The 12,797-nt window shown below is 36.5% G+C and overlaps 3 protein-coding genes across 6 annotated transcripts; all 3 read left to right on the top strand.

Annotated features, from left to right (window-relative positions):
* Positions 1-13: 13 nt before the first annotated feature.
* LOC137730825 (prefoldin subunit 5) lies at positions 14-1,404 on the top strand. Its single transcript, XM_068469810.2, has 2 exons — positions 14-470; positions 1,085-1,404. The coding sequence occupies exons 1-2, from the start codon at positions 96-98 to the stop codon at positions 1,169-1,171; spliced, it is 462 nt and encodes a 153-aa protein (XP_068325911.1). The 5' UTR covers positions 14-95; the 3' UTR covers positions 1,172-1,404.
* Positions 1,405-1,841: 437 nt separating this feature from the next.
* On the top strand, positions 1,842-3,554 carry LOC137730824 (protein-S-isoprenylcysteine O-methyltransferase A). Its single transcript, XM_068469809.2, has 3 exons — positions 1,842-1,982; positions 2,592-2,676; positions 2,759-3,554. The coding sequence occupies exons 2-3, from the start codon at positions 2,595-2,597 to the stop codon at positions 3,403-3,405; spliced, it is 729 nt and encodes a 242-aa protein (XP_068325910.2). The 5' UTR covers positions 1,842-1,982; positions 2,592-2,594; the 3' UTR covers positions 3,406-3,554.
* Positions 3,555-4,066: 512 nt separating this feature from the next.
* LOC137730823 (uncharacterized) lies at positions 4,067-9,268 on the top strand. 4 transcript variants are annotated; one of them, XM_088687502.1, is made up of 11 exons: positions 4,275-4,370; positions 4,495-4,615; positions 5,034-5,309; positions 5,783-5,854; positions 6,232-6,321; positions 6,732-6,774; positions 7,626-7,732; positions 7,932-8,027; positions 8,213-8,403; positions 8,533-8,602; positions 8,842-9,268. In XM_088687502.1, the coding sequence occupies exons 3-11, from the start codon at positions 5,130-5,132 to the stop codon at positions 8,950-8,952; spliced, it is 960 nt and encodes a 319-aa protein (XP_088543628.1). In that variant the 5' UTR covers positions 4,275-4,370; positions 4,495-4,615; positions 5,034-5,129; the 3' UTR covers positions 8,953-9,268. The 4 variants fall into 4 exon arrangements, with proteins under 4 accessions (XP_088543629.1, XP_068325907.2, XP_068325908.2 ...); XM_088687503.1 differs by lacking the exons at positions 4,275-4,370; positions 4,495-4,615; positions 5,783-5,854 and adding exons at positions 4,067-4,196; positions 5,887-5,958; XM_068469806.2 differs by lacking the exons at positions 4,275-4,370; positions 4,495-4,615 and adding an exon at positions 4,067-4,196.
* The last annotated feature ends 3,529 nt before the right edge of the window (positions 9,269-12,797 follow it).

Here is a 12,797-nt window from a genome sequence, read left to right as displayed (position 1 = left end):
AACTGCAGTGTACAAGAGTTGGGAGAAAAGACAGGGCGGGGCATAGTCGCATAAGAGAAATTTTTTTGAGATTCGATCAGAAGAGAGACAGAGAGATGGAGAAGGCCGTGAGCGTGAACGTGAGAGCGGAGATGGAGAAGCTGAGCCCTGAGCAGTTGAAGGCTGTCAAAGAACAAACCGATATGGAAGTCAATCTTCTCCAGGACTCCCTCAACAACATCCGCACTGCCACCGCCCGCCTCGAGGTCGCCTCCTCCGCCCTCCACGACCTCTCCCTCCGCCCTCAGGGAAAGAAGATGCTCGTCCCCCTTACGGCGTCGCTTTATGTCCCCGGAACCCTCCACGACGCCCACCAAGTCCTGGTCGACGTCGGCACCGGCTACTTCATCGAGAAAACCATGCCTCAGGCCAAAGATTACTGCGACCGTAAGATCAACTTGCTCAAATCTAATTTTGACCAACTTGTCGAGGTATGTTCAACTTTTTCATTTTTTGTTATTATTATTATTAGAGATTAATGAACTTGTAATTTTGCAAAAAGTTATATTTCAATCTTGAGTAATTTCCATTGATTTTGGTAGTGCTAGCCTGCTAGGGTTTGGGGATTTAATCTGTTACGCATTGCGAACTCATAGTAGGAACAGTTTAGCTTGTTTGGATGATTTGACTGTGTATACTTGGTTTCACTTGTAATTTAGTTGAATAGCTCTTGTAGGAAGAAGGATGTTACTTTTGTGGATTGAGGAATGAATCGAATAAGGCGGAATAGGAAAGGGGAAGTGATTTCCGCTTTGTGCACACTGCACACCTCCTGTTTGTTTCTAGCCTGAATAAATCAATGATAATTAATAGAAAAACAAGTAGGGTTTGTATAAAAGGAGAAACCGCTTGTGCGGAAATCATTTCCCTGAAGTAGAAAAGCCAATTTTATCTCTTACGTACTCATAAGGGATTGAATCCTTTGGTTGCAAAATTCTTCAACTTTGAATGCTAGTTTGCTGGAGATGATCCTTTGTTCTGCGTTTTGTATTGTTATTATCATCCATTTAAGAGAGAGAAATCTTGAATTCAATGTGATGTGCAGGTTGCTTCTAAGAAGAAAAGCATCGCAGATGAAGCCGGGGCAGTTTTGCAAGCCAAAGTGAAGCAGTTGGCTGCTACAACGTCGTAGGGGTGGATGATTTTGCTTATGGTGGTTATGATATTATTCAAAGATGATGTTGAAATGTACCAGATTTCGAGTGCGAACGAGCGTTTGTTTTTTTGCCCATTTAGATTTCTAGGTTTGATTTCCCATCTGCCATATGGGACTCTGAGAAACGCGAATGCTGTTGTGTAGCAGGACAGAACTACTTGATAATTGATTGTTTCAAATTTGATCAGATTTCAGCCGTTTGAGTTTAACTTGAAGGACGAAAAGTGCTATCGTTAATCTTCTTTTTGTTCGGAGGAAAGCTTATAAATTAAACATTAACCTTGTTCTTGATCAACTCATTCAGGTTTAAGTCAAAACTAGAGAAAAATTTCTCTAAAAAAGTTCAAAAGTTCGAAATCTGTAATGTGTTACGGCAAATTTTGTGTAGTAAGTTGATAAATATCATTGATATTCATTGTTTTTCTTAAATCTTGCCAATGTAGGATGAAGTTTATAATTTCATCCATTTTTTTCATATCGATCCGTGGTTTTTTTGAATATTTCGATGATAATTTCGACAATAAAAGGACTTGAATGAAATTTGGCTCAAACGTGGGGACGAGAAGGTAATTTGATCATATTAGAGTTGAGGAGTGAGGACTGACTCGAACGAGGGCTTTGATGGAAAGAAAACCCATACATGAAAAAAGCTTCTTCCTTGATCTTGAACTGGATTCGGTAAGCTCGCTCACCCACAACCACAAATAGAACACCACGGTGACTGTAGATCCCCTGCAAACGCAAACAGATTAGTACCTATCAGAATATCAGTATCAATCATCATCAGGTAATCTTTCTCTAACACTTTTTTTTTTTTTTTTTGTGGTAGTTGAATTGGAAATAATTAGAATGCCAATATATTCGAAATAATCCTCCTTTTGTTTTTAAGATTATATGCGTTTTTGTTTTTTTCAAATTTCATGGGTTTAATTTGATCTCAGGTTCGACGCTTTTTGCTAAGTTGCGGGTCGTGATTTGTTAGTCGTGAAATTGAAATTAGAAATCAGAAAATTGGAATATTGAAATTTGATTGATTTTGTGTTTTAATTTCCATGTAAGTGGGCTGTCAGATTGTTTGTTGCATTTGTGTAATTGAAAAGAGAATGGTTTTCAAATTCTAGAGGGCTTGAACCAGTTGTTGGCCTAATTTAAAACTTACCTGGGACGAAAATCCAACTTTGATATTCAGTCTTCCGTAATTCTGTCGGGCGAGGGGAGTTTGCGGTTTCGCAGAGGGCTCTACTGGGAATAATTCGATGAGATTTGATTGTTTTGCTCAAAATCTGCACGTATGGTTTCATAGTTGATGTTCATTAAGATCTTTGGCATATCAGCATCCTAGTAATTTCCTGGAAATCTGAACTGTTCTCAACCTTCTTGATCTTGTTTTGTGCAGGATATGTCCGTGTTGAAGCATATTTGGGGTGATGTCAAAAGACATTTTTTGGCTTCAACGTCATGTAGTGGTTTATCTTTTCCAGGTCTGAAGTAAACCCCATAAACTTTATTTATTTCTTCAATTAGAGATTTTGGACAAAGATTGCTACAACCTTATCCTCTTAGGTCTCACTACAATAAATCAGAGCCAAATATCGATTTGCTCAATTGTACCAAACATGGCGCAACTCTTCAGTTACACGGCCTGCAGACAGTTGCCTCAAATGTTCCTGGCAGTAATCTTTTTTCATGGTTCTGAATACATTCTAGCGGTTGGCATTCACGGGAAATCAAACGTTACTCTTAAGTCTCTTCTGATCAGCAAAAACTATCTTCTTGCCATGGTTTTTTCCTTGCTGGAGTACTGTGTTGAAATTATTTTGTTCCCTGGTCTGAAGGAACACTGGTGGGTCAGCAACTTAGGCCTTGCAATGGTCATAATAGGCGAAATCATACGGAAGATGGCAATAATTACGGCTGGTCAGTCCTTCACACATCTTATAAGGACTCATCCCTCAGAGCATCACCGATTGATTACGAATGGAGTTTATAGAGTTGTTCGTCATCCTGGTTACTGTGGTTTCTTCATATGGTCGGTGGGTACTCAGATAATGCTCTGTAATCCCATATCAACAATTGCATTTGCACTTGTAGTTTGGCGCTTCTTTGCGCAAAGGATTCCGTATGAAGAGTATTTCTTGAGGCAGTTTTTTGGGTCGCAGTACGAGGAATATGGCCGACGGATTCCTTCCGGGGTGCCTTTTGTAAAGTGAAGATCCTAATCCTTGGGATTCTGTAGGCATGGATGAGTTTCTCTTGCCACACTTGATCAAGAATAGTGTCGTCTTGTTGAACTGATAAATGGGTTACAAGGGAGACGGAATTGCTTCATCGCCTCCTGCAGCTTAGTGGTTGCTTGGAGGCTTGGAGCGGCTCATATTCGGTGAAAGCATTGGTGAGAGAATGCATCCATCACTGACTCCTGTTGTACCATTTATTTACAGAATGTATCAACCAATTTATAAGGCTTTAATTTGGAGGAAACGGAAAATTCCCAACTTTAGTAATTTGTCTGTTTTTAAGCTAATCAGGTTTTGGAGATTATTAGGGCGGAATACATATAATCATAAGTCATTACATGACAGGAAACTGCATCATGCGACTAGAACAATAATCTCCGGTTGTAGTCAATATTATCTATATTAAGGGGATGGGGGAGTGGGCTAAGCCTTATAATAGGCTAGCAATAATGTGATTTTAATTGGCTTTTGGTGAGAATCGAATTTAAGATTTCTCACTTACAAGTTACAAGTGAAGAAGAATATCACTAAACTATAATACTAAGTGACGAATCCCCTTAGTTAAACAACAACCGAAAAAGGCACAATAAACCACTGTGGGCTAACTCAAGGCACCTTTTGGTAAGTTTAAAAGTTGAGCACTCTCAACACACATGGCCCAATCCCAAACCGAAGCCCAAATTGAGTGACAGAGAACATAGAGAGACAGAGAGAAAGATCAGCAACGTCTCCATTCCATTGTCCGCCACAGGCTTCTTCTTTAGGTGAGGCACCGGCCACCAAACCATCTCCTCCTCCTCCCTCCATCTCTTAATTTTATCTTTAATTATTAAATTCATGTTTTGACGTCGACAGTGAATCTATATATTTAGTTGTTCGGAAAGGTTGATGACGGATTTCATCTGTTTTTTTGTATCTTGAGTTGCATTACTCTAATCGTAAGCATCTGTTCATGTTCAATTCAAACCAGTGATGCGTAATTGATTTTATAAACTAGGTGGTTATGCTGTAAATGTTAATCGGGTGGCGTATTTTTCTCTTCATTTCATGGAATTGTGGCAGCAATTTAATTAGTGTTCTTGATGCATGCTCTATTTCCCCCTCCGCCTTTCTGTTCCTGAGCGATTTGGGGTGATTTACGAACCCAGGATGTTAAAGAATTCAAATCTCCCACTTGAATTAGGTTTGCTTGATAACTTGATATTCAATTGCTTAAACATCTATCTGAAATAAATTTGCAACCTTTTTCTCCCTCTTCTTTGCGCGGAGAGTTCCGTTTCTTGTCTTCTTAATGTCAAAATATCAAAAAATAAACTGTTATTTGTATATAAAAGATTTACCAACGAGAACAGATTTTGCATCAGTTACTCAATTCACAATAGGTTTTGTTTTTCTGGGACTGCCAAACATCGCAATTTTGGCACTTCATCTCTGACACTCTTGCAATTTATACACAGTGCCTGTTTTGGTAATAGGCACTTTATAAGTAATGTTATTTGAATATTTGGTAACCGTATAAAGTTCTCATGCTCTCCCTCTCGCTAATGGTTTCTGTTTACGGCCTTTTACTTCCTTACTTACTCTCTCTTTTGAATAATCAGTTGAATTAAGTACGTCAAGGTGCAGTCTGGCAACCCTACCTGATAATAAAATCTGTCTCAATACCCGAGTGGTGAGAATTTAGGGTGTTGCAATTAATGGCAAACCGGCCCCAGTCACTTTCATTAAATGTTCCATTCGGAGGTCCAAGCATTTCAGCACCAAGCATTGCTGGAGCTCAAGCAAACAAAGATCGTAAAATGGCATCAGCAGAGCGCTTGGTGCTTGACTTGAGTAATCCTGATCTTCGAGAAAACGCGCTTCTTGAACTTTCAAAGGTAACTTTTGCAAGTTTTCATTGTCACTTCCTATATCAAGAGTGAAGCACCGAGTCGGAGGCTTGTAATTTTGGATGTAATTGACTGTTATTTATGTCGTTTCCTTATTTACTTGTCTCATTTTTATAACTAACAAGAGGAAGAAAAGTGCATTTGTTTCCTGTAGCGAGAAACTTGATTCGGAAGCGTGACTATTGCATCAGTATAAGTGGGCATTCAAAATTTTAGCCTCTTCTTTATTACATAGGACCCATAAGCTACTTGGAGCATCTTGATAGATACACTATATGTTTTCAACAAATACATGTTATATGTTTATGATCACAGGGAAGCTTGCGTAGGTTTCTTTTACAGCAGATTTTATAGTTAATTATTTGTGCCTGTGACTTTTCCTATAGGTGGTTATGCAATGTATATTACAACACTGATATGCTTCTATATAAACTCTGTGTGCCTTTGGTTTCATTTTTTAGAACAAGGAATTATTTCAAGATTTGGCTCCTTTCGTGTGGAATTCTTTTGGTACTATTGCTGCACTCATCCAGGTACTTGTGTTTCCTTCTGTTTTTACTTTTAGACGAGAGAATTATTTCAAGATTTGGCTCCTGTATTGTGGAATTTTTTTGGTACTATTGCTGCACTTTTACAGGTACGTTGTTTAAGTGGGTAGCTTGGGATAGTACATGATGCATGGTTATCATACATTGTCCATCTCGTTTTTTCAACTAAGTTCATTGAAGGAAGTTCCTTAACAGTTTTTCACTCATTGATGACTTTTTGCTACTTTGCTTTACCCACTTAGCACAACTGTTAGATTAAATTTAGGAGTGTGATTTTCATATGTTAAGGTTTTTTGACATTTCATTTTTTATGGATGCTTATTGGGACTATTCTCTGATGTCGGTTTCTTTTATATTTGCAGGAGATAGTTTCAATATACCCTGTTCTATCACCACCAAATCTGACTCCGGCACAATCCAATCGAGTTTGCAATGCTCTTGCTCTTCTTCAGGTCACATGCTTTCCTGTTTCAAGTATCAATTTTATGTTATATTACTAGCTGTATACTTATGTTATTATTATTTTTTTTTTATACTTATGATTTTGTAAATCATCCGTATGAGAAGCACATTTTGACTTCTCTTTTACTGTTTCTTTTTTAACTAACTTGGGGACTGAGTTTTAAGCTTGAGTATTTGAATTCTGTTTAGAAGGCCCATGTTTACGATAAAAAAAAGGGCCCGCATTTATGTCAATCAAAATCGGAGAAGTCGTGTTTATCTTTTGAAATTTGGATATGATGATTATGCAAATAGTTTTATTTTCTTTACCATGGATATTGCTTAGATTCAAAGATCAATTATGTTTTCCTCGGTAACTCGATTCTGATAATGTTTTGCTATGCTTTATATTTTCTTGCAGTGCGTAGCTTCCCACCCAGATACAAGGATGTTGTTCCTCAATGGTAATTTGTTCTTTTATTTTTATAGTATGTAAAGTAAAGTTATCCTACCCGTTCAATATGATGCTATATAGCTTATATTGTTTTGCTTAAGAATGTTGTTCCTCAGTAACTGTTATTTTCTCTACAACATCTTCATTATAATGTTTTTGCAAGCTAAAAAAATGGAAGTTTTTAATTCTTATGTTCTTAGAAGATTTTTTTTTTCCCCAAAGAAGTTCATGTCTACTTAGAAACATCAGTGTATTAAAAAGTTTGATTTATTCTTATGAAGCACGGATATGGATATGCAGTGTATGACAGCATAACACTGATTAAGATAATTTTAACCTAGATATAATATGGTACATATATCTTTGTTTAAAATTTGAAGTTCTGGTTGCAATCACTTTGATGCGTTGATTTCAGGTTGAACGTCACCTCCCTTGTTTTCTCTTATAGCCTTGTTATAAGTGTTTGTACCCTCTGAGCATGTTCTTCTTTGCTTGGTATGCATACCTTACAAACAAAGTATATGGTTGCATAGGTGTTGGTTGCTTGACATGGTATTAGGTACTTAATCACTGACCAAGCCCCATGATATAAAGGGAGGTGTCAAGTCCATCCACTGGCATTTCATTGTCTTTTTTTCTGATTTATGTTAGAAATTAATGTCTTCCCCTTTTTCTTTGTTGCTTAAGTGTGCATTTCATGATAAGTTGTTATGTTTGTCATGCGCTTTTTTGTGTAACTCTCCTTGTGCGTATTGCTTATGAAAAGGAATATTTATGGCTGGCAGCTTAATGCAGATGCTAATACTTGCATTAACTTATTCACCTCTAAGTTATTCTTCCTATTGAACTTTTCTATTGCAGCTCATATACCTTTATATCTGTATCCTTTTCTCAATACATCAAGCAAGGCAAGACCATTTGAGTACTTAAGGCTTACGAGTTTAGGAGTCATTGGTGCCCTGGTGAAGGTACTTTTTATCGGATAACTTCTCTTGACCATTTTATTTATTGATGTTATAAATTTGAGTGCTCTGATGAATTTTTAATTAACACAAGGGAATAGCTGATTCCCTGTCATATTACTGTTACAACCACATTCTCCATCCCTCCTTATGACATTAATAGTTTTATATTGTTATTTTTGTTTCATTTCTTCCCTTTTGCCAGGTTGATGATACTGAAGTTATTAGTTTCCTTCTGTCAACAGAAATAATTCCACTGTGCCTTCGCACTATGGAATTGGGCAGTGAACTCTCAAAAACAGTTGAGTGTCCTGATTATTTGATTAAATTTCTGTTTGGAATGCTTTCTATCTGATATCTAATTTTTTTGCAGAAGAACCATATTCTTAAAGGATGTCATTTTCCTTTTTAGAAGGCCCCTCTCTCTGATGCACGGGGATGGTTTAAAAGTTCTTAGTTATCTGACAAGGGGTCTTGTTATGGCAGGTAGCCACATTTATAGTTCAGAAGATTTTGTTGGATGATATGGGCTTGGACTATATTTGTACTACAGCAGAACGGTTTTTTGCCGTAGGTCGAGTTTTGGGGACCATGGTTACAGCACTGGCTGATCAACCCTCATCACGCCTTTTGAAACACATCATTCGTTGCTATCTTCGATTGTCAGATAATCCAAGGTTGGATTATGCTATCTTTGATGCAATCATTTGATTCTTCTCCACAGCCTTGGCTTTTTCTCTTTCATTGGGTTGGGTTCATATTTTCATTAGTACTCTAAACTTGTTCTTTGGTCTTTTATTGTGCAGGGCTTGTGATGCTTTAAGAAGTTGCCTTCCAGATGTGTTACGAGAGGCTAGCTTTAACAATTTCCTTTGTGTAAGTATATCTGCTTTTGGATTCGTGTTGTTTCCACATAAAATATTTTTTTGGATAGGGGCAATAGTTCTGGGATACATAATCCTTAGCATGAGCTTTATTAGTAATAGTGTCCTGTTTGAGGATTTCGCCGCCCGCTGGCCCATGAATTTATGGTTTCAAACTAGGTAGGCGGTTTTGTTAATTTAGCCTCTGTCTGTTTTGCTGATTTCATTTTGTTGATTGTATTATGCATACAGGAAGATCCAACTACTAGGAGGTGGCTGCAACAACTGCTGCAAAATGTTGGAGTGAGCCGGATTCCTGCACTGCAGGGTGGGGGAGGATTTGATCACGTGATGGTGAATTGAGTGGAGAAGTGTACTTGCCTTTGGAGACGGGCACCTGTTGTATTGATGGAGATGTTGAGAGCAGAGACGCTGTTTTATTAACTAATAAATGTTCATCTTATTCTCTTGTTGCCAAATGACATAAACGGAATTAGATTTTCTTTCTATCTAAAGATAGATTTACCGGGGCGGAGGACTCAGCAGTTCTTATACATACACACATATGGTTATAGTAGAGGTAACCTCTGTTTTGGAGTAATTATTTTGTTTATAGGGTTTTGATGTAGATTATAGATTGCTATTGTTATAGTTAAATTATGAAATTGCAATACTTTCATTGGCTGTGCGCACTCTGTATTGTGATGGTCTGTCTTCCCCTCCCTCTCTTATGAGTAATGAGATGAGCCCACCAAACCAAAGCAGTGAGTGTTGTAATGCTCCAACCTCTTGCCAAATAAACGGGGGATTCAACTCTAAAACCTTAGGAAAACTAATGAAAATGGCTTGAAAACTAATGAAAATGGTTTGAAAACTTTGAGTTTTAACGATAAGAACAAAATAAGGGGTAAAGTGAATAATACCAGGATTGACTTATTAGTGTAAAAATGTGGTTTTTTTAAATTAAAACAAAAAGTAAATAGTATCAGGAGTTTTTCGTTAAAGTTCCCTAAAACCTTTACCCATAAGAAACCTTACTTTGATTGCCAATTTCTCTCTAAATTAACTAATAATTAACTAATAATTACTTTGGTGGCGTGTGCAACTTGTCTTGCAAAGCAAAGGTGCGCGTTCCTGAGGCTTCGGAAATGTGTAAGGAAGGTGGAAAGAAAACTTTTTAACAAGTCTCTTTTCATAATTCATAATTGATGGTCGTTCTCAACACGGAAAAAGGCATCCACTCTTCACCTTTATTTGGTATTATTTATGGTTATAAGTCGAGTCGAGCTCAAGCTAGCTTCTTTAATTATGGAAGGGCATGTGATAATGATATGCCAGGCTGACAGTCCCGCCCCCACCCGACCCGACCCAACCCGACCCGCCATCTTTATTTATTTATTTATTTGTTTGTTTGTTTTTCTCATTTGGATGATGGATCGATCCATTCGCTTTCTATCTGCTTCTGCTATATACATATTGATCATGTGGCTATCAGTTGGGAAGCTAATTGAGAAGTACAAACGAACACATGTATTATTGTTTAAACTTTGAAGATGGATGGATGGATGGATGATGCGGGTACCTGTCAATTTTTGTGGACACTCCATCAATCGGCATTCCAATCTTCTCCTTCTTTTTCTTCCTCTTCCTATGAACACAGAACATATATCTTTACGTATTCTTCTTCTTATTCCTAGGCTACACCAACACACGACTTTTGGTCCCCACAGGTTCAGGGCCTATCCACTACTTAAGGGGAATGCATGAATAATCTCAATCCAACTGCTAATTTGCTAGCTACCTTCCTAGCTTCATCCAACTGATAGAAAAGAAGTGCACGATGACTTTCCGTAGTTGTCAATTCACTTGTGACTTAGGACTTAGGAGAGGATAACCACTTCCACTCGACATCAATCCACCTTTAGCAAACATAATAACATGGCAGGCCTGACCGGGCAGACCGTGCAAATAATTATATATGCTTCATTTTGGTTTCATGTGTAATTATAATTCATTGAATTCCTACTTGACGTTTTGGACAAGTATTTTCAAAACCTCAGTTTCCTACCATTAAGAGAACTTCTTAGATCGCCGCCTTGAGTCTTAAGCTGATGGAAGGCAGTATATATAATTAAGCAACATGGCATGGCAAATTGGCAATGACAGGCCACACAAATTGGTTTCATCAATATACAGCCTTGTGTTTTAATATATAATTGTAAAACATATAATATTACACCTCCGAGTCTGGACTTGATTAAGAAGGATCGATGTTCATGAGAATGTTATAAGTTATATATATAATAATCTAACGACAAGTTATTTGCTTTTCTGTATGAGCATTGACTCCCTCCCTTTTCCTTCCTTTTTTTCGTATGACTTTGTTTGTGTCCATGGAGATGGAGTGGAGTGGACCATGATCGATCCATATATATACGCAAGTAGTGGGAAACAACCTTTTCAATTCTTTTTTGCTGCACCCAATCTCTCCTGTTGCACACGCACACCTCGATTGACCCATCTCCTAATAAATATTTAAATTAAAATTAAGAAAGAGTTAAAAGTTATAATAACTTCAACCGTTTGATCAAATTTCAATGACACAGATTTTCTGATTTGATGGATTAGGAGGAAATGATCAAGAGAGTATCCCTTTCCACAACAAGGTTAGGCTAATTCCTTAATTTTAGATGAGTAGTAATGGAGAAAAGCTGAAATAAAATTTCACAATATATATATATATATAATGTGCATGCATGCATGGATTTTTTAGACCTAGACGTAACCACGTACGGGTGAGTATATATACCGAACGTACGTACCGAATCAAATTAGGAATGCATGCCTGAAATTTTTTGTCATGAGCATCTTCGTCTCATTAGATGACCGAATTTAATTAATTAGAGAGGAGCTTCTTGTACAAATTTGTAACCATTAATTTCTTTCTACTACTTCACTCGGCCTTCCCCCTTCCCAGATGAAATTAATGATACGCTGCTGGGTATTGGGACAATTTACATTACACCCAAACCAAACCTAATTATTCGTATTTGGTTGGTACGTGTTCGTGCTTCATCAGATGGATCTATGATATTAACATCCAACAATCTCACATATTTTCTTATGGCAGAATTAAACAAACAAATTTGTTGATTAATCATGCACCAAAATTCTATCTTTTCGCATTAATTTCAGCTCAAGTTAGCTGCTGATTGCATATATATATATATATATATAAAACAACGTAGGTACTTATACATTTTATATTCGCGCACGTTATATATTATATGTGCTTTGTAAATTATAAACTCATTACAACCTATATCATATGATATCAAAAGCAAAGATAAAGTGTAATTTGGATTTGATCATTATTTTATTTTATTTTATTTTTTGACAGAGAAAAAAACATTGGAGCTTTACGAATAATTTGGGTTTAATCTTAACTTCGCAATGCAAGTGAAGTGCTGTATATGTTGGTAAATTTCACCAAGACAAGAAACTACACTACAGTTTTTCACCAAGATAGCTCAAAGATTTAATGAAACCAAATTCTCATTACTCTTTTAATTACTTTATAGGTGAAATTAAATATATTAGAAACACCAATATTTGACACAGACTATATATATATATATATATATATATATATATATATAGATGGTACGTCCAACTCCATTATTTTCTCATCATCAAAAGCCACAGCAAAAATGTGGCTGGACCACTTAACATGTATAATTCCTGTTAATTTAGAAGAATTAAGGATGCAGTTGGGTCGCTTTGAAAAAACAAATGTATATTATTGGCTACCAACATTATCATTTTATATTTTTAACTTTGAAGTTCCTACACAATCCTTATGGTAATTTTCGTTTCATGCTCTCATTTGATTACCTCGTATGAGAACCAGTTTGTTTTTAAATTTTACTTTTCAGTGTAGTGATAAAGAAAAATTACATAAAAGAAATGATGGATAAAGAGTGGAGGAATAATAATGTGAGAAACTTATAAACAGAATGTACAAGAAATAATAAAAAAAAATCTATTTTAAATTATTTTCACTTTTAAAACTATTTTAAAAACGTATAAGATTTTTTGTATTTTCTGATCATCTATTTCGCATCATCATTCTCCAACACTCCTATACTTTCCTCCTTGCTAAACCATAGTTTTAGTGGAAATCTTAATTAGTTGAGTAAAATGTTTAA

The sequence above is a fragment of the Pyrus communis genome, chromosome 16 (assembly GCF_041283825.1).
Source record: "Pyrus communis isolate YQ-2024b chromosome 16, ASM4128382v1, whole genome shotgun sequence".
NCBI lineage: Eukaryota > Viridiplantae > Streptophyta > Magnoliopsida > Rosales > Rosaceae > Pyrus > Pyrus communis.
Note: the sequence above shows the minus strand (reverse complement) of the source record. Positions and strands in the feature narration are given on the sequence as shown.